This window comes from Coccinella septempunctata, chromosome 2 (genome assembly GCF_907165205.1).
Source record: "Coccinella septempunctata chromosome 2, icCocSept1.1, whole genome shotgun sequence".
Lineage (NCBI taxonomy): Eukaryota > Metazoa > Arthropoda > Insecta > Coleoptera > Coccinellidae > Coccinella > Coccinella septempunctata.
The window spans coordinates 41,989,743-42,009,063 of record NC_058190.1 but is presented as its reverse complement, the minus strand read 5'-3'; the positions used below and the strand labels follow the sequence as shown (position 1 = coordinate 42,009,063).

Sequence of the window (19,321 nt, the reverse complement as noted above, 5' to 3'; positions counted from 1 at the left end):
TGATAAAACAGGGCATTCACAGACAAAATGAAAAAGAAATAGATGGATGTCACCAAGAGAGATGATATATTCAAAATGTGGAAAGAGAAAAATCATATTTTTGTTGGTAATTTGGATCCAAAGGTTTTGTGACCAAATTGAAGCATTCGATTCTTGATACACCTGCCATGGATTGGATCCGCAGACCTCACAAGGAATGAGAAGTCATTCTATTTCACTAAAGTGGAATTGCTTGGACACTGTGGAGGTATAACCACACCCTGCAGAAAGGTTCCTAACAAGCTATATGACCAGTTTTGATTGAAAATTAACGTCGAAATTGTTATATTCCCGTATATTATCAAATAATTGGACAAATGATCACTTTCGATCTTATTCAACCAACATAATCATAACCCCTTTTCTTCCCTCAAAAAACTGTCACCACAATGTCAGAAAATATCGAAATCGAACCGAGCCAAACAGCAGGGAGCATAATATGGCTCAAGGTCCAAAGGAATGCCGTGTGAAATGCGTGTTGAGAGCTATGGACGAAGCGTACGCCAGACTACTTCAATCAGACTCGAAATCTCTACTGAAAAAGTACCTAACGCAAGAAATGTATAACGAACTGAAAGAAAAGCGAACTCCCACATTCGGATCAACGCTCCTAGACTGCATCCAATCAGGCTTGATGAATCTGGATTCAGGAATTGGAATATACGCTCCAGACCCCGAGGCGTATGCAGTTTTCGCACCACTTTTCGACGCCATAATCCAGGATTATCATTTGGGATTCTCCCCCGCCCAAACTCACCCACCACTGGAATGGGGAGAGCTCACCGCTTTCCAGAATTTAGACCCAGAGAATAAGTACATCATTTCTACCAGGGTGCGATGCGGGAGATCAATCGAAGGGTATCCTTTCAATCCTTGCATGACGGAGGACCATTACAAGGAAATAGAGCAGAAAATGACGAATGCTTTCCAGGGTCTAGGCGGGGAACTGTCCGGAACATACAGACCTCTCACCAAAATGCCAAAGTGCGAGCAAGAAAGACTGATAGATGATCATTATTTATTCAAGGAAGGGGACAGATTCCTGAAAGCTGCTAAAGCCTGTCGGTTCTGGCCCGTGGGCAGGGGGATCTTCCTGAACAAGGATAAAACGTTTCTCACTTGGGTCAACGAAGAGGATCACTTACGTATGATTTCCATGGAACCTGGAGGCGATTTGGGTAACGTTTACCGCAGAATGATAGAGGGAGTGAACGCCATCCAACAGCAAGTCAATTTCTCAAGAAGCGAGAGATTTGGATTTTTAACGTTCTGCCCGACCAATTTAGGGACCACCATCAGAGCCTCTGTACATATCAAGGTCCCGAAATTATCGGCGGACAAAGAAAAAATGAAATCCGTCGCTGAGACTCATCATCTTCAGGTGAGAGGAACCAGAGGGGAACACACTGAGTCAGAGGAAGGAATCTATGACATTTCCAACAAACGTAGGCTTGGTTTGACGGAGTTCCAGGCGTTGAAGGAGATGCAGGAAGGCATCTTGGAAATAATCAAAATCGAGCAATCTTTATGAGTCTGAAATTTATGGTGTCCTATTTTGTTCGATTATACTGGGTTTACAGCTCTGTTGATAACGTAAAAGGAAACTACTAGGAGTATCACAGTATTCTTCAAAATTTTCAACTGTGATAGTCAAGAGAGTTCCCATCACTTGAATTATTTTGAATTTCCTTCAACTTTCAGCTATACAGGATATGGACCTCAACTACTTTATTTCAAATGGAGTACCCCACTTATTTTCCCACTGGAAATTGAGAAAAATAAAAGAAAAAATGCTCTTTAGTTTATTGTGGACTAATTTCATTTTTTTTTGCACATATAGTACAATTCTCCACAAATGCTTGAATTGCAAATTCATTAAACTAAACTAATTAACTCTCTAGTTTCAAATTCAGTGGCTATATTAAGCTTAAGAAACTTGATCCTTAAGGATTTTGTGGTACATTATAATCCCTTTTTTGATACCACATGGTGCTGGCTGTATTGAATACATTTTTCAATCAGCACCTCATCGAGCCAGTGAAGAATACCACTATACATTCTATACACAACGGAGGAAATTTTCTGGAAGATTTATTGCTATAGACATTGATGCTACACAGCTACCAAAAATATATGATGTAGGTAAGGGGATGACTATAAATGCCTCTTTCCCTTTAAAATTTTTGTGAAACTGTAGCAGAAAAGTTTCGCACAAAACTGTTGTGATTCGCAATGAATCCGAAAACACATTTTTTCATTCACCGTAGATTCGGGTGACTTGGGACGATTGTTGAATTCAACTTGACATTTCTTCAAAACGGTGACCTACTTTTATCTGAAAAAGAGGTTCGAATATGCTTAATGACTCAGACTATTGATTAGGATATATACGATATACCATGCTTCAGAATTCGGATATGAATTTTGAAAAAAATAAAATATACTTGTCCCAAGTCACCCACCGATTTGGGAGGCTTGGGACACAAGTTAAAATCTCTTGATTTCTTAACTCGCAAATTAAATAGGTCAATTAGGACGATGTATAGTTTTGAAAAAATTAGACTATGTGATTATATAGTTGAAATTCGGTAAGGAAATCAAATGATAAACCCCCATTACAGCGAAAGTAAATATATTGCTCAAACTCAAATGTAAAAAACTAAACAAAACAAGGAAACTTTGATTTCCTTCATTTTTTGGTGATTTATTTGTGGAAATAACGTAAATAATAATATCCTGCGAAAAATCGGCATATTTCCTGCTGCCTAGCTGCAAGTCAACCTATGAAACAACAAAATAAATTAATGAGATCCGTGTTGCGTGTTGATTAGTAAACAACCATGTTTTATGACATATTTAATATCACAATCTCCCACGTATCCAGAAAAAAAATTACATATGCACAAAGTGAGGCACATGTACCTACAGGACAGAAAAATTAAGGACCATAAAAAAACGCTCTTTTACTTTCCCGAATTCGTTAATTTTTTGTGTAAATTCAAACGCTCTGGTCACGGCAAACTCCACAGGAATTAATTGTTAAACTAACCGAAAAGACGCTAATAAGTTTGTCCCTTCACTCATAAATGGTAAGAAACAAATAAATCTGCAAGGGAGGTAAATGCTCCAAGTTACAGGATTGTCCCAAGTCACCCGAATCTACCGGTATATTGTGTTCTAGAAGCCAGGAGTTTATTTCTACGTTCTCAGCACGGGTTTGGGGGTTCAAACCCCCCCCCGAAATAATATAGGTATACATAATATCATTTTCAAAAAGTCTCACTTTATATGTCAAAATCAGAATAGTTTCATTTAAACCCCCCCCCCCCCCCCCCCCCCCCCCGAAACTCAACCCTGGCTACGTCCATGGTTCTCAGTTTTTTATTCGATCTCTTTACTCCCCAGAAAACTCTGAATATTTTTCATATGACATTCCCATTAAATAAGTTTAAACAAAAAAAAAATATCGACTCAAGAATAAGAAAAGGCAGATATTAAAGAATAATTATTATGCTAAACAAATCAACAAGGTAACGAATCCTTTACAGTTCAACAAAAACTTTGATATGAACTAAAATTAAAGTAAAAGACACTTTTTATATCTGGAATTTCTCAATATTTGGCCAAATAATAGAAGGACACATTAGTAACAATGCCACTAATAAAAATTAATAAATTCATTGTATTATAATTACCTACAATTTACCTATTTCTTTCTGCTCATATTCTACAAAACTTTCAATATCAAACTTGACTTTTCAAAGGTTTTCGTTTACGAAACTGGAAAATAAAAGTGAACGTACTATTGGTGATGTAAAAGAAAAACTATCCCAGCATTTCTTAAAATTTGAACAAAAGTAGTTGGTCATTTATCTGTCTTCAAATATCACATCCATATCGAAACAAATAATTGAGGATGCAATTTAATATTTTTCATGTTTCATAGAACGTTTGAAAAATTCTGCATAGTTTATGATCTCGATTTCAAATCTAGAAGGAATTTCCAACCGGAATTTCATATCTGTGTCGGAACATAATTTCTTGAGAGATTATTAAATATTAGAATGATCGAGAATATGAAAAGACAACAAGCATAAGCCTGAATGTAGTTAAATCCGAACAAAAGTGGAATACAAGAAAGGATAAATCCACTAACTACGCTTGGAGTGAGAGTTAATTTCCCCTCAAGTTCATAATTCTATTCAGTTAGCTTTTCATGCTCAGTGAATTTCATTTATCCTTAGTACGTTTCTCTGTTTTGTGAACTTAATGCACAGTGAAAAGGAATGAATAGGGAATTCTGAGGAGATAGTTAAAACGTCTTGAAACTTCTATTATAAACCTACACCCTTGATGAATTCTCAAGGGACCTAAACATTTTTCATTTAAATGTTTTCAAGAATTAAATGTAAATCTAGCATCTGCTTATCTTCTTCAGAAATTCTCATAGTCGAATGAGAATTACGATTGGAATCTTCTCAAGTTCGGAATTCTTTTTCCACTTCTTGCCAAACCTAAATCCTCCATTTTTGCTTGGTTCTTCATCATAATCCATTTTCATGGATTTCTTCTTCACAATTTTTTCCTTCTAAGTATCGTTTCATTCGCACATTTCTCAGAACCATGGTGACTGAGTTATGAAAATGTGAATGAATTGCATAAACTTCAATTGCTGAACGAGGCAACTAGCTGAAAATACTTACATATTTTACCATGCATTCATTCTTCACTATTGATACATTATAATACCACATACTATCACAATATACCCAAGATAATAGTATAAATACAAGTTACAAGTGAAGAAATAGTATAAGATAGTAGTGTAGTGCTAAATTAACTACAGATTAATAAATAGGAAGATTTAATAGGAAGATAATTGAAATAGCATAGTAAACACAACAGTAAAGATATATAGAAAAGCAAGAATAGCAATAGTTTCAGACATGTAGTTTTGTGTTTCTATAATTTTGAAAAATGAATACATCTGCAGATGCTGATTATTTAAATTCAAAGGCGAAAATTGTGTGAACTAGAAGCAATTCCTCAATTAAAATTTCGATCATTTCATGAATGGAAAGAATTTTTTTCGAAATTTTGATACTCATAACGAATTTTTCCTCTAGCAAAAACAAATTGCATATTGACGACTTTTCAGCTTTGAAGAATTATTGAGTGGGTAAAATACCAATCTGCAACTGTTATGCATACTATGTAATTTCATGCATGTCTCTACACTACTTGTCAATGTTTCATCAATTTCGTTGATCTACGGGACGGTTTAAGTGGATAATTCATTCGAAATTTGAAAAGTGAATCGCTAAAAACGAAACTGCTATCATTTTTCGTTCTCATATTCAATTCTCAAATTCGATATTGTCAATTCGGATTTGCTTTCGAAGTACTTCAAAGGATTGAATTGATATGGGATACTACAGGTATCATTAATGGTTTTAACCTTGCAGCGAGCTCTATTTCAGTCTAGGAGGGGATATTACTCACCAAGTTATGAAAAGTAACTTACTGGGACCTGGCAAAATACAAAATATTAAAATCTTGAAATAGATATCAAAATCTGATCGAACTGAATAAATGTGTTATGTAGTATTGAAAGGTCCATTTGTGAGAAAACTGAGGGACAATATGTAACGAATTATTATACAGTGTGTGACACTTCAGTAGGGAAAGGCCTTTTTCCCTTATAATATGATGAAGAGAATCACACAAAATCATCACTTTCGAAATGTATAACTTGTGAACTACATCGAACTACTCTAGTTTGGTTAGCTCGTATTTTCAAAAACTGAACCTTCATGAATAAGAGAGATCTACTCTTGAAATGCTCAAAAATGTGATGAACAAATTTGAGCATAGTTCATATGTTAGATTCTCATTTATGGAAGTGAGTTTATGTGACTGAATGATTTGTTGAAATGATGTAACCAAAAAAGTAGGTTTCCTTATTGCTATATTGGTCATTTTATGTTTCAGCCATATTGAACAATAATGTTTTTCTGATGGAGGATAAAACAGGAGAAATCTTGTTTCCTATTTGAATCGCAAAATGTGAGGTTAGCTGTGCAAAGATATGAAACAATATCTCTACTTAAGAATTTAATTTCGAAAGATGTCACTAACGATAATTGACGATTTGAAAAAAACATTTATACCCGAAAAGATTTCTGTTGCCTCTTCAATGTAACGATGTATTCAAAAAATTAACACATTTCAGAAAGAAAATCCGATTTCCTCTTCTGTTTTCAAGTTTCACCTCAATCAAATAGGTAGGTACAATATTGTTGATAAAAACAATAGTTCCTAAAATTGTTAATCGAAGATTTATGCTAATCAGCTTCTCATTTTTAATGACTTGGAAGATTAGGTATTTCTCGAGTAGGTTGAGGCAGAGCTTTGTGAACAATTCAACAATATTTTTCGGGCCTAATCACGAAGGACATGATTATTCTCATAATTATTTGAAGGCGAACTAGCCACCATTTCTCGAAATATCAACAGAAAGGGTAGATGCCGACCATGGTTTCGGTATTATTTGACCTCGTCAGAGATGTTTGATTCAGATCGATGATTTTTATTTCATTAGATGTTATTTATCTGAATTAGTTTTGATTATTTTTATTACAGCAGGTCAAGTTGCTTGAAGTTTCAGCAAGGTACGGATTTATTTTCTGGATGAAATGGTAGGTACTGGCAATCCTTTAATCTCCTTCAAAATCGGGGAATTTATCAATAAAGACAGTCACGTTCAATAATACATTATTCAAAAGGAGTCTAGTGGACGATTCTATAATGATACTTGAATCCTGATAATTTCAAGAAACCAATCCAAGAAAAACCAATTAAAAATCGAGCAATCTCATCTCAATTCATTGAATGGAAAATGAATGATTTCCTTCTTTGATAGTGGATCCTGAAGTGAATACTGGACGGTTCAAAGGACCAGGAATAATCACCCAATAATTATCAAGGACAAAGGAATTTTTCCTCCTGAAAAGAATTGATTGGATTTCCGATGAAACCATCAGAAATGAATTAAGAATCGAAGGAGAGTTACTACCTGAAAGAGATACTGAAGTAGAAAAAATGGACAAATTCCAAGGTTATCCGAACTTCATTTAAAACAATTTATGAAGAGAAAAACTTCTTGAATGTCTTTTAATCCGTTTTAGCTTCATTTTCATGGTACGGTGGTTGAGATTTTATAACGAAATTTTCTTCTACAAACTTCTGAAATATCTCAGATATTTTCACAAAAGATATTGTGGTTCTTAATTGATTTTTAGTTCTTATCAGTTGTACTCCATGTGAAATGAAAGAGGAAATTTTCAATCGAGAAAAATAATACATTACTCACAATGGTTTCTTATTTCCTGCTTGCAAAAATCTAATCAAGTATTTCTAATTCCCTGCAAGATGAAAAGAGTGACTTACGAGGATGTATTGCTAGTTAGCCTAGACCAGTTCCATGCATAAAAAATATTGCATTACCATAGCAACGAACCATGATGTCCTTCGTATGCGACCGTGAAAAATTTGACTGCAAGCTTCAAAAGAGGTAAATTTTCCATTGAAGATGATGACCGATCGGGAAGGCCAGTTTCTGTGTCAGTCCCCGAAAATATCGATGCAGTTCATGACATGATTTTATCAGACCGTCGAATTGGGCTAAAACGGATATCTGAAGCACTGAATATTTCATACGAACGCGTTCATCATACAGTTCACGTCAATTTGGACATGAGAAAAATTGCTGCAAAATGGATCCCCAAATGTTTGAATGTTGACCAAAAGCGTGCTAGGGTAGAAGCATCGCGTTCGATCTGTGCTCGATTTGAAAACGATGTAGACTTCCTAAACCGATGTTTACTATGGATGAGACTTGGATACATTTCTACGATCCAGAAACAAAGGCAACAATCGATGGAATGGCGACATTCTGGTTCTCCAAGACCTAAGAAGTTTCGTGTCCAAAAATCTGATGGAAAAGTTCTTGCTTCAGTTTTTTGGTATTGCCATGGAGTAATCATGATTGATTTTTTGGATAAGGGTAGAACAATAGGCGGAGATTACAATTCGACATTACTGACCATTCTACAGGAAAAAATTAAAGAGAAAAGACACGGAAAGCTATCCAAAGGTGTTTTGTTTTTGAAGGACAACGCCCCTGCATACAAATCTCATGTTGCCTTGGAAAAAATTCGTGATTTAAGGTTTGAATTACTAGAACAGCCCCCTTATTCTCCAGATTTGGCTCCATTCGACTACCATCTCTTTCCTCAACTGAAAAAAAGTTTAAAATGTCGTAAATTTTTTCCAACGAGGAGGTAATAAAGGCTGTGGAGGTCTGGTTTACAGAGCAAGTAGAAACACTTTTTTTTAAAGGTCCTGGGACGTTGCAGGTTCGCTGTAATAAATTTATCCAATTACGATGGGAATATGTTGAGTAATAAAATATTTTACATTGAAATTTTGTTTGGTTCTATATTAGGCTAAGAATTTCTCAATAAATCCTTGTATATGTTTTCAAAATGTTTAACAGTGTCTTCCAAAATTAAAGCAACAAAATTTTGCCACACTTTCTCGAGAATAAGACAGAATACCCCTATTTTTATAACTCTTTCGGAGTTATAGCCCCCTAAACATAGTTTGGTTGATAAACCAAAGAATCGCCTATTTTGGCGATGGACATTAAGCGCGTATTTTCATTCCATCATTATTGTTCAACCCACAGAGCCCTTTCAATTAAAAAACTTCCTGTCTCTTGAAATTCTTTCATGAACGCAAATTGTTTGGGAAGGACTTAAAAATATAATAAACACGTAGAATTCCTTTTACAAAGTTCGAAATATCATTTTCAGACTTTTCTAAAAAATTTTACGTTTCATGGATAAATATCATACTTTCACAAGTTTATGATTATTTTCCACTCTTCAAATGGGCAAGTGTCCTAAAACTCCAAAATCGAATTTAAAATTATTTATGGAAACACTTTTCCATTAGTTATAAAACACGTAAAAGATTGGCTTCAAAATTAAGAACTTTCAGAAATATACCCGAATATGTAAAAGCTTGTGACGTAGAATGCCTTCACTAAAGTCTAGTAATTTTTGTTAATTAGACAACAGTGGAACTGATTAAGAAGATATAGAATTCTATATCCACACATTAAAAAAAAAAATTTCTGTAATCTGTGTCTATACATACGATGACATTTTGTGTCATTGTTTGATATTTCTATGTACTGTTTGTTTTCCTTGTCAAATGTGATCACCAAACTTGATATTTATTAAGTCTATGATGATCATAAAACTTTCATGTCCTTTATTGATTCGCCGGCGCTGCCGGATTGTGAAAATGACGTAGAATGTTCATAAGAGAGCTCTCCTGAAATCAGAATTTTCGTAAGTGAATACAGACAAAACGCAATATGTTGAAATTCTAAAAAAATATATTTCGATACATTTGAGTTATAAGGATTTCAATGACATATATTCTGAAATTTAGGAAAATACCCCATTGGACTACCTTATATAAGTAGAACAATATCTTTCTCATATTCTCCAATTTTAAACCGCGACAAACATGTTATTTCGCCCCGGTAGCTCCATATTTTTCCTGCAGCGAGAACAGCAGGTCAACAAAATCCACGGGGTTCTATCTCTGCATTGACATAACATGCAAATGACATGATAAATAGAAGAGATAGCTCCCGTTGTCATGAACGTCAGATGGGCCCGCGTATAAATTCATGATCAGCCTTTTCCTGGCTTTGGATTAGTACGAATTCGAAACCTTGCTCATATTTTGGGATGATGTGTTGCTGTCTGGGGAGAGCCGGGGCTAGTTGGACCCATATTCATCTTTCATATCAAAAGCTAACAGCCTGCTCGAAATACCGAAATGAAATTGGGCTTATGCGCCTTCATATTTCATGAATATTTGTAGTGTGTATGCAGTATTCAATGTGGTTGGCGAATCTGGTTGGCGAAGTGGACCTGAACCAACATAACTTCCAGTCCCTATGTTGTAGAAAAAAATATTCAAAGGAAAACGTTGTCTTTCGCTCTGCTTGAAATTGTGAAACGTTCTGATTTTTGGTTCCGGTTCCGATACAAAATTTAGAGAAAAAATCTCAGCAGTATTTGGTTATTCGGTTGGTCAGAAAATTAAGTATAAATTATGAGTAAATGAAGTTTCGAAACAGGGGTAGGTGTTCGTTTTTAAGGGTGAATCAGGATTTGTATGATTTCCGCTAAACAAGACCCCACATCGGAAAAATCTAGATTCAAAAGTTGTAGATCATTACTTGAAATTATTTCGCTTAAAATTATTTATTTATTAACAGTTCTTTATTGGAACAATCCAAAAGGCCGTCGACCGAAGTCCTTCAGCCAGTTTTGTAAACAAAATATGGTATGTTAACAAATATTGAAAAAAATTAATTGCATACAAATGTAAAAAAGAAAAAAAAAATTTATTTTTTTATGAATAGTGAACTATGAACTATGGTGTTGCGGACAACTTTTGGAGTTCTTCCCATATGGTGTTCGGCGGTGTCTTTCTGTTGGGTCTTCTGTTTGGATCTCTTTCAATGCAGTAGGTTTTCAATATATCAGTATTACTCTGCTTTACCGCGAATTTTTTCCAGAGATTTTTTATTCTTTCTTCAATTGGTATTATCTTAGTCACCCGGTATAACATGCTGTTGGGAGGATTATACAAGGAGTTCCTGGGGTGTCTCATTTTAGTGATTCCCCTGAGCGATGTGGTATCTGCGGTACTAAGGATCTTCCTGACAGTTTTATTACTGGTGATATAGATTGGATGACAGTATTCCAACAGAGGGCGGCATATTGTTTTATAAATATGAGCCGCTGTTTTGGTGCTTATTCCTTTGTTCTTGTAGGTTAAGGATCTTAAATGCTTGCTCCTGTTGATACATTTCTTCTTGTTGTGTATTGTGTGGTTCATCAGAGACAATTTGTGGTCCAGCTCAACACCTAGGTATTTGGCACTATTTTTGCAAGCGATGTTGGAGTTTGCCAGAACCAGTTTAGGCGAGTTCGGAGTAATGTTGTGATGAAATATGACAAACTGAGATTTTTCTGGGTTTATACGTAGCCTCCATGTGTTGAACCATGTTAATGTCGAATCTAGTAGAAGCTGCAGATTGTCTATTGTTTTTCCAAGAGTTTTGTTGTGACTAATGAGTGACTAATGAGCTTAAAATTAAATAATTTGAAAAAGGTTACTTTATATTCCAAAAATGGCTTCGTGAGCTGATGCACTCATTTCCTGAAAGTTAAAGGTTCAAACAAAAATCGATGTTTTGAGAACTGTTTAAAAGAGTGAAAATAAAATATGGTGTAGCTTGTTGAGAATGAGAATGATATACACTCTTTTGCATTTATTCAGAGGAATTCATCTTGAAAAAATATTTTTTTGGATTTTCTCATTCAATGAATACATATGGGGAGTCCGGAAGAGTTGAACCTTTTTTTACTGTGAAACCACCTAAGTTGTATTTGTAAATGGTAGCAACTCATTTTTTTGCGTGAAGATATCACGCTCAAATAGGTAACGATAGATAATATTGAAGTGATGGTAAGATGAACATTTTGAGTACAGGAATTTTTTTTTTAGGAACCGAAAATTGGCTCATGTCTCCCTAAACCATGGGAGAGTTGAACAGGGGGCGAGAGAGACTTGACCATAAGTTTGTTTATCAGGGAAAACATTGAAAGAAAACAATTTCCAATGACCAACGATTGTCTATGTCAAGGTTTTCATCATCAAAAGTATCAGCGTATGAAATACATATTTTCTATTTCAGAGTCACTCCCCCTTATTTCCAAGATATTTTTTACTTTTTTGAACCTTTGTATACTTTTTTATATTCATTTCTATTATTCAATTTTCTTTTTTTGAAGCAAACTTTTATCTAAGCTCAGTGTGGGAAACTTGGACCACTGATTATGTTTCCCGGCCATAGCATGAGTCAAGTTTCCTGCACCCCTATTCTATTCGATAGATGTTTTCTCGAAACTCTTACAGCTATTTTAAAACAATATTAATCAATGAAAGCAGTAAAACTAAATAACATCACGCACCTATCAAACTTTTCAGACAGTGTAAAGAAAGAAAATTATTCAATTTCTTACTTCCTAACAACAAAATGACGTTCAACCCTCTCACTCCTGAACTGTTGTGATGTCGACCAAAATGGAGCAGCCATTAGTTGTGCCTATTTACGATACCCGTAGCACAAAATTTGAAATAATTGAGGTGGTTCAAGTCTCCTACCTGAGCAAGTCTCCCGGACTCCCCCTATTTTATTCATCAACAAGTTGAAGTTTCGAAGAAAAAAGGACTGATAGTTGAGTTGAAAATTCGAAATTTTGCTGTGCAAATTAGTTTTTTTTTTTCAATTATAACTCATGAAAACATAGAAAAGCATATTTCGCTTCAAAAAGTTACTGCCTAACGTGTTTCGGGCTCTCGGCCCTTATCAGCGATGAAATCGTGCACAGATGAACCACCAAGTGATCTGTACACTTTTTCACCGTACTGATGAAGGCCGAAAACCCGAAACACGTGTCCACTGTTAATGATTCTCAGAGGATTATGTCCGTTAAATTTTTTATACCTGTTTCAAACTGTTCACTCATTATTTATAATATTTTTTGTTGCAGAAACTAATTGAAAAGGAAAAATCAGAATTTTTCGTTTTCCCCATTAATTTGAGGTTAGGTTGGAGGTTCATTCACCCTCCTAAACGACAATCTACCCCTGTTCCGGAAGTTTTACCAAGTTCTTTTAATTTTTATTCATATACTTGTAATTTATACGGAATGTTTCGATTGATCACATACTGATATGAATTTTTTTTTAATTATTTTGATATTAGTTGAATTTTTGGCCGAAGTAACCTAATTCTGATTTCATCGAATTGATATCTAAGCTTAGATTCTTTTGGAATTGATGTGATTTATCCAAGATTCATTCTTCTGTTTCCAAATTGATGAATATTAGAAAAATGAAATAATACTGAAACAATCAAATAAAAGCACTAGAATATGACTGGAATAACTGTTCCATCCCATTCAAATAATCCCTATTCTGTTTAATAGAACGCAAAATAACTTCTTTAAATTCTTTGTTGTCCTTATTCCCTAAGGAGCTCCTTCTCTTCCTGTCGTAATAAGATTTTAAATATTCGAAATAATTGGGGAAATCTCTCTTCATTTCCTCCTCTGCCTTATGGAACTCTTTTTCAGCTTTGATCCTTTCGTTCCTTTCAATCTCTTTCACGTCAATCGGTTTTGACTCCTCGATAGCCTCTCGTTTCTGAGGAGGCACCTCATGCCTCTTCCGCAAATTCTCGAGATACAATCTGTTCTCTTTCCTCAGATATTGAGGGTTGTTCAACATGAAACAGAATCGCTTGTTCCTCACCAGTTCGGGCAGCTTCATGGTTCCGAGATAAGGCCAGAAATCGCCGAATTCTTTGAAATAACACGCCGTTTGTTTGTTAGAGGTGGAGAATTGTGATGATGAGGAACCGTCGGTGAAAGATGCATCGGCTGGGCCTGGTATGTAGTTGATTTTATAGTCCAGGAATTGGTAGCTATCTGGTAATTCGGTTTGGGAGCTTTTGGCGCTACTTCCTAACTTTTTTTTATTTTTTTTTGATAACTCGTTGATTTTTCTCGTTGTGTTCTTCTTGGAACTTTTCGACGATTTAGGCATTCTAACTGGTTTTGTGGGATAAAACAGCTTCAAAAACAAACTTGACAAAACTGGAACCCATATGTCAGCGTTTGACAAAGCGAAATATTTATCGATTTTTATATACAGGGTATCTGCAAACAAATAAATTCCAAGGACTTAGGGCGCGATGATTCCTCGATGAAAATAAGCAAAGGTAGTTCCTTTAATTTTTTTTTCGAAATCGACTTCCCTTCCAATATACAGCAGTTGGAAGGCGATGGCGAGTTGACAGTTTTCAATTTTTTTTTACAGGTTCTGAAAATCACTGAGTCTTAAAACTATACATAATATGAACGCTGAGTAGATGTTACTCGCACAATTTTTTTCAGATTTCAAACTTTATTATTAAGGTTCAAAAATAACAACCGCTTATGATTTTCCTTCAAAAATTGTATTCGTGGGCTAGATTTTCGACAAACAGAATCATCCTATAGTTTTCCATTCAATTCTGGAGACAAAAAGTCTCTTGCAGAATTTCGATACAGTCGTTCCTTTGCTCGGAATAAATAAAAACTTAAAAGCAGCGATGTCAATTTGTCATCGCTTTCCAAAGGTTGTATCTTGGAATTGAGGTCGATTTCGAAAAAAATTCATAGGAATTACCCCTGCCTATTTTCATCGAGGAATCATCCCCCCAAGTCCTTCGCGATTGTTTACAAACACCCTATATAGTATACAGTTTTGAAAATCTCAGAAACACATTGAAATTTCCATATTATACATATTTTGCAACAAATTTGACCAAAATAATTTTTTTCTAACGAGAAGCTGGCACAATTCTTTTCTTTATTTGAAAAAATTACAATTCCTTGATAGAAACAAACTTCATTCGACTACACCTATTAGGTCCAAACGATAGGATGACTTTTGAAAGTAGGTTTTTTATTTGTAATACCTATATTCAATTTGATGTCTGTTGAAGAAGATTGATCTTAGCTTCGAAATTTCACATAGAATTATCATTGTTTCGATATTATTCCAAATAGGTGCTGCTGACAAAGGTTTATTAACTTATTCCAACGAAGTGGCTGTATTACAAACAACAATTTTTATATTTTCTAGGGTTTCGAATGTTGGGAAAAACCCATACAAATATGAACAATAGAAACACTTCAAAATTTGAGAGCATCCTGACTTTTCTGAAAATTCCCTATATCCAAAATCCAATAAGAGCTCCACTCTATTCCATCATATTCTAAATTCCATCTTAGATGGAGTCAAATAGCATATCGAATTTGAAGAACAAGCACTTCAAAGCAACATCATGTATCTCGAGAACGCCTAGGTAAAATCGCAGTTCACAGTTCCCATGAATCCCTTGATCGAACAGCACCCAAAACCATATTCTGCACCTATGGTGGCTACTGGTTCATATTAAATCGATACGCCGAAGGGTTGTTTTGTTCGAGCTCGACCTCCAGTGTGATGATGAAGATATTCAGACGGGAAGAGGAAGCGCTATCGCTATTCGAGATCTGAATATTACCTATTCGTGCTGACTAGTCGATGCCAAAACCTGTTACCATCCTTCATTATCTAAAATTGAAGACGTGTTCTATCAGTGGTGGAAAGAGGAATCGCCTTATCGAGAACGATATTATGAACCTAATAATTCACGTCGTATGGTACGGTGAATCGATGCTCGTATTGCTATCGCCAAAGTAGACATCAAGGATTGTTGGTGTGTCTCCTTATGGATATCTGTCATCATGAGGGTTGAATATTTTGATATGCAATCCGTCTGTTCCGATATTCCTGAACAGTACTGTCAGTATTTCAGAGACGATGCCTATTGGCCCAGTCGTTCGAGTTCTATTGTTATTCGATGGCGGGCCAGTAAAACCAGCAATATCGGAACAGGCCCAATCTGTGCAAATTGCAAATTTTAATTTCCATGAAAAGTTTGAAAAAAAATAACCATTCATTGCTTTCCTTGTGGATTGATGGAATATACCGGGTGAGTATTTGACTTTGACTTCTGCATATATGTATATGAAGAATATTTTAGCAGAAGATTCCCGATTCGAAATGCTTTTTTCTTTATCATTTTCTCGATTCATTCTAGATAAAAAGATATACCTAGTCATTTTAAGTAATGAGCAATGACACCCCTGCCATGCCACACTACTGAAATTTTTTCAAGTATTCAATATATACCATTAAAATTTTGGAAATAAGCTAATACGAGTATATTACAGAAACAAGCATAAACTCATACTTTCCATTCGATTTGGTCAACCAAGTAGTATTCATAATACAATAAATGAGTTACTGTTACTGCAGTTTCGTTTCCTATAAATATTTAATATTCTTCTCTTTATTTCTATTTTATTTTCGATAATAATAACGAATTCAGCTTGTACCTATCCATGTTAGCTCTGAAATAATCCACAATGTGTTTATTTATTATCGTTGTCTATTTCATTTCTCACAAAAGTTACCAGATTCGCACGAAACCCATTTAACCTTCCATTCCATCACCTCTGAATGTTCGAACGTTCTTCTTTTTTGCCAAACATAGAACACTATAAGTAATGAGAACAAATTCCCCTTCAGAATACCAAGCTAAATCCGTAACACTACACATCTGTAATGTATTATGCTTTAAGGTTAATTTTTTAAACATATAGGGGTAAATCTTTGACTCGTACGAATATTTCAACATAGTAGATTCTTGAGGTCAGAAGAATCACTTTTTTCTACCATTTTTTCCGATTCGGCTCGGTTTAAAAGATAGAGGCAACAGCCTGGTTTTTCAACAGAAAAACCATTAAAAAATGTTATTTTTAGTTTTATCTCACAAACGGTTTTATCGAATGAAATGAATTCCAGAATTTAGTTTTCCATTTATTTGATTAATCTTTTTCTAACACAAGATATCACCCACGTCTTCCAATTTTCTCATTATGACCATTATATACCTATATAACATAAAAATACCAAATATTCGATGAACCCAACTCTTGAAGTCGAGTTGGACGCTTATGAATATCTTATGAATATTTGAACGTTTTGTAGAATAGAAGTATCCTTCATATTTTCTCGTATAATGCGCCGTTTCTGAGTAACTAGATATTCAAAAAGTATCAGTGAAATTTGAAAAATTGGGTACTTTAGCTGAACGCAACTCTGTTTAAAAGATCCACAGATGTGTAGTGTCATAGATTTAGCTTGTTATTCAGAAGGGAATTTTGTTTCTCCCGAGGTGGCACAGCTCATTATGAAAACTTAAAATAGCTATATTTTTATAAGGGCCGAATCAGAAAAAAATGGTAAAGGAAAAAAGTGTGTCATTTGACCTCAAGAATCCAATGTTGAAATATTTTTACGAATCAAAGAAATATCCTCTACAGTTGAATTCAGCTGAAGTGCCCAATAAAGCACAGATATTTTTATTTTTGAGTATCAAATTACTTTAAAACGGCACATTATACGAGAAAATATGAAGAAAGCTCACTTTAAAGAGTTGGTTTTTTTCAATTTATAGTATTTTTATATGGTTTATAATGGTGATAATGAAGAATTTGAAAAATATGGTTTGAGGATTTTCGTTCGGAGAAAATTCTCAATGCAAAACTATATTACGAAAATCATTCCACATGATTAAATCGATGAAAATTACATATTTTCATCGATTTCATTCTATGTTGAAGAGAAAAGATGTTTCTCTTGACTTCAGGAATCTTATGTTCAAATATATGTACAAGTCAAAGACTCACCCTGTATAAAGAAATGTAAACTACAGTTTAAAATCAAAATGCATTTGTTGAAGATCTTTCAGGATATTTCGGGAGACCTCATACACTTCAACGACGCACTTCAATTTGAGATGTACCCACTTCAATACTAAAATCCGCATTGACATTCTTCCAAATATAACAACTTCGACAAAATTCCGGAGCACTCGAATTAATTCCCCCTTTCCCTAACATCTCCGGGAAGCTTTATAGCGACTCCTTAATCACGGAGAGATTCTCTATAATCTAGATTCACCGTAATTCCCTAATCCTCTTAATCCCTGTTTCCTGCCTTTCCTGATGGATTCCGAGCGAAATATCAGTAATGTGCGATTAGGGGTTTTTTGTATCGAAAAATAATCAGTCATAAGATGATGGGTATATCAGAAATGTTTCGGTTGATTTGGGTTTATCATTTCCACTCATCTAGAATTTCGCAGTTCGGGTTTTGACTCATTGAGAAAATGCCCAGCTTGAGTTTCGTGTTCGATCTAGCTATAAAGACATAAAGGGTGTGAGTCTTTTCCGATTCGGCCCTGATAAAAAAATATAGCCATTTTAAGTTTTCATAATGAGCTGTGCCTCCCCTGGAAAAACAAAATTACCTTCAGAATAACTAGCTCAATCTGTGACACTACACATCTGTGGATCTTTTAAACAGAGTTGTATTCAGCCAAAGTGCCCAATTTTTCTAATTTCACAGATACTTTTTAATTTTTAAATATTGAATTGTTCAAAACTACGCATTATACGAGAAAATGTGAATACTGTTATTTCACAAAACGTTCAAATATTTATTAGATAGTGTCCAATTAAGTTTCAAGACTTGGCGGATTCTTTGAATTTTAGGTATTTTTATGGTACGTAATGGTCATAATGGGAAAACTGGAAGACGTAGGTGATATCTTGGGTTCGAAAAAGATTCATCCAATAAATGAAAAACTATATTTCGTAATTGATTTCATTCGATGAAACCACTTGTGAGATAAAACTAGAAATAATATTTCTTTATGGTTTTTCAACAGCCTGTATCTTTTAAACCGAGCTGATTCGCAAAAAATGGTATAGGAAAAAAGTGTTTCTTTCGACCTCAAGAATCTGCTGTACGAGTAAAAGACCCACCCTTTATACATATGTAGTTAAAGTCATAATATTTGAAAAGATAACTACGTACATAGATATAGCAGAATAAGTTTAAGGAAATAAGGCTTGATGAAAGGCCAAATACTGTTCAATACATTCATTCAAGTGTCTAATACCTATAAAAATTAGTAATGATATTGTAAATATGAAATATAATCTATTGCAGTTTCTTGAAGTAGGTTCAAATTACGAACCGAAACAAGTGAATAAATGTAGTGAACATTAATTGGCCTTCCATTAATTATTATAGTTAGTAAGTTAGTTATAGTAATAGTTATGATTACAGTTATAGCTAAAGTTATAGTTGAAGTTTCCGAAACTATCCGCGCTTAGTTGTCGTAATATACGATTTCTTCTGAGAATTTGAGCAAATGAATGCATACTGCTCTTCTCACTCTGCGAATTAGTAAAGTGAATTGAGTTGTTTCTCGTTTCCTATCAGATACCTTAAGGAGCCATCAATTCATTTCATTCTCGTCGGAGTATGAGTAGTGTTGCTCTGAAGAGGTCGAATGAGATCAAAATCATGATTGACATCTGCTTTTTCTTGACGAAATGGTATTTATGTTAATACCTTAAGTAATTATGGTAGATCCTTACATTTGTTGATTCAA

At 34.6% G+C, this 19,321-nt stretch overlaps 2 protein-coding genes across 2 annotated transcripts in view; one reads left to right on the top strand and one right to left on the bottom strand.

Moving 5' to 3' along the window:
- LOC123308066 (sodium channel protein 60E-like) overlaps positions 1-19,321 on the bottom strand; it is a 176,680-nt gene that overhangs the window by 102,113 nt on the left and 55,246 nt on the right. The window lies entirely within an intron of this gene.
- Positions 396-1,839, top strand: LOC123308068 (arginine kinase-like). The gene has a single exon (XM_044890605.1). It carries the CDS (start codon positions 479-481, stop codon positions 1,568-1,570), a length of 1,092 nt encoding a protein of 363 aa, XP_044746540.1. The 5' UTR covers positions 396-478; the 3' UTR covers positions 1,571-1,839.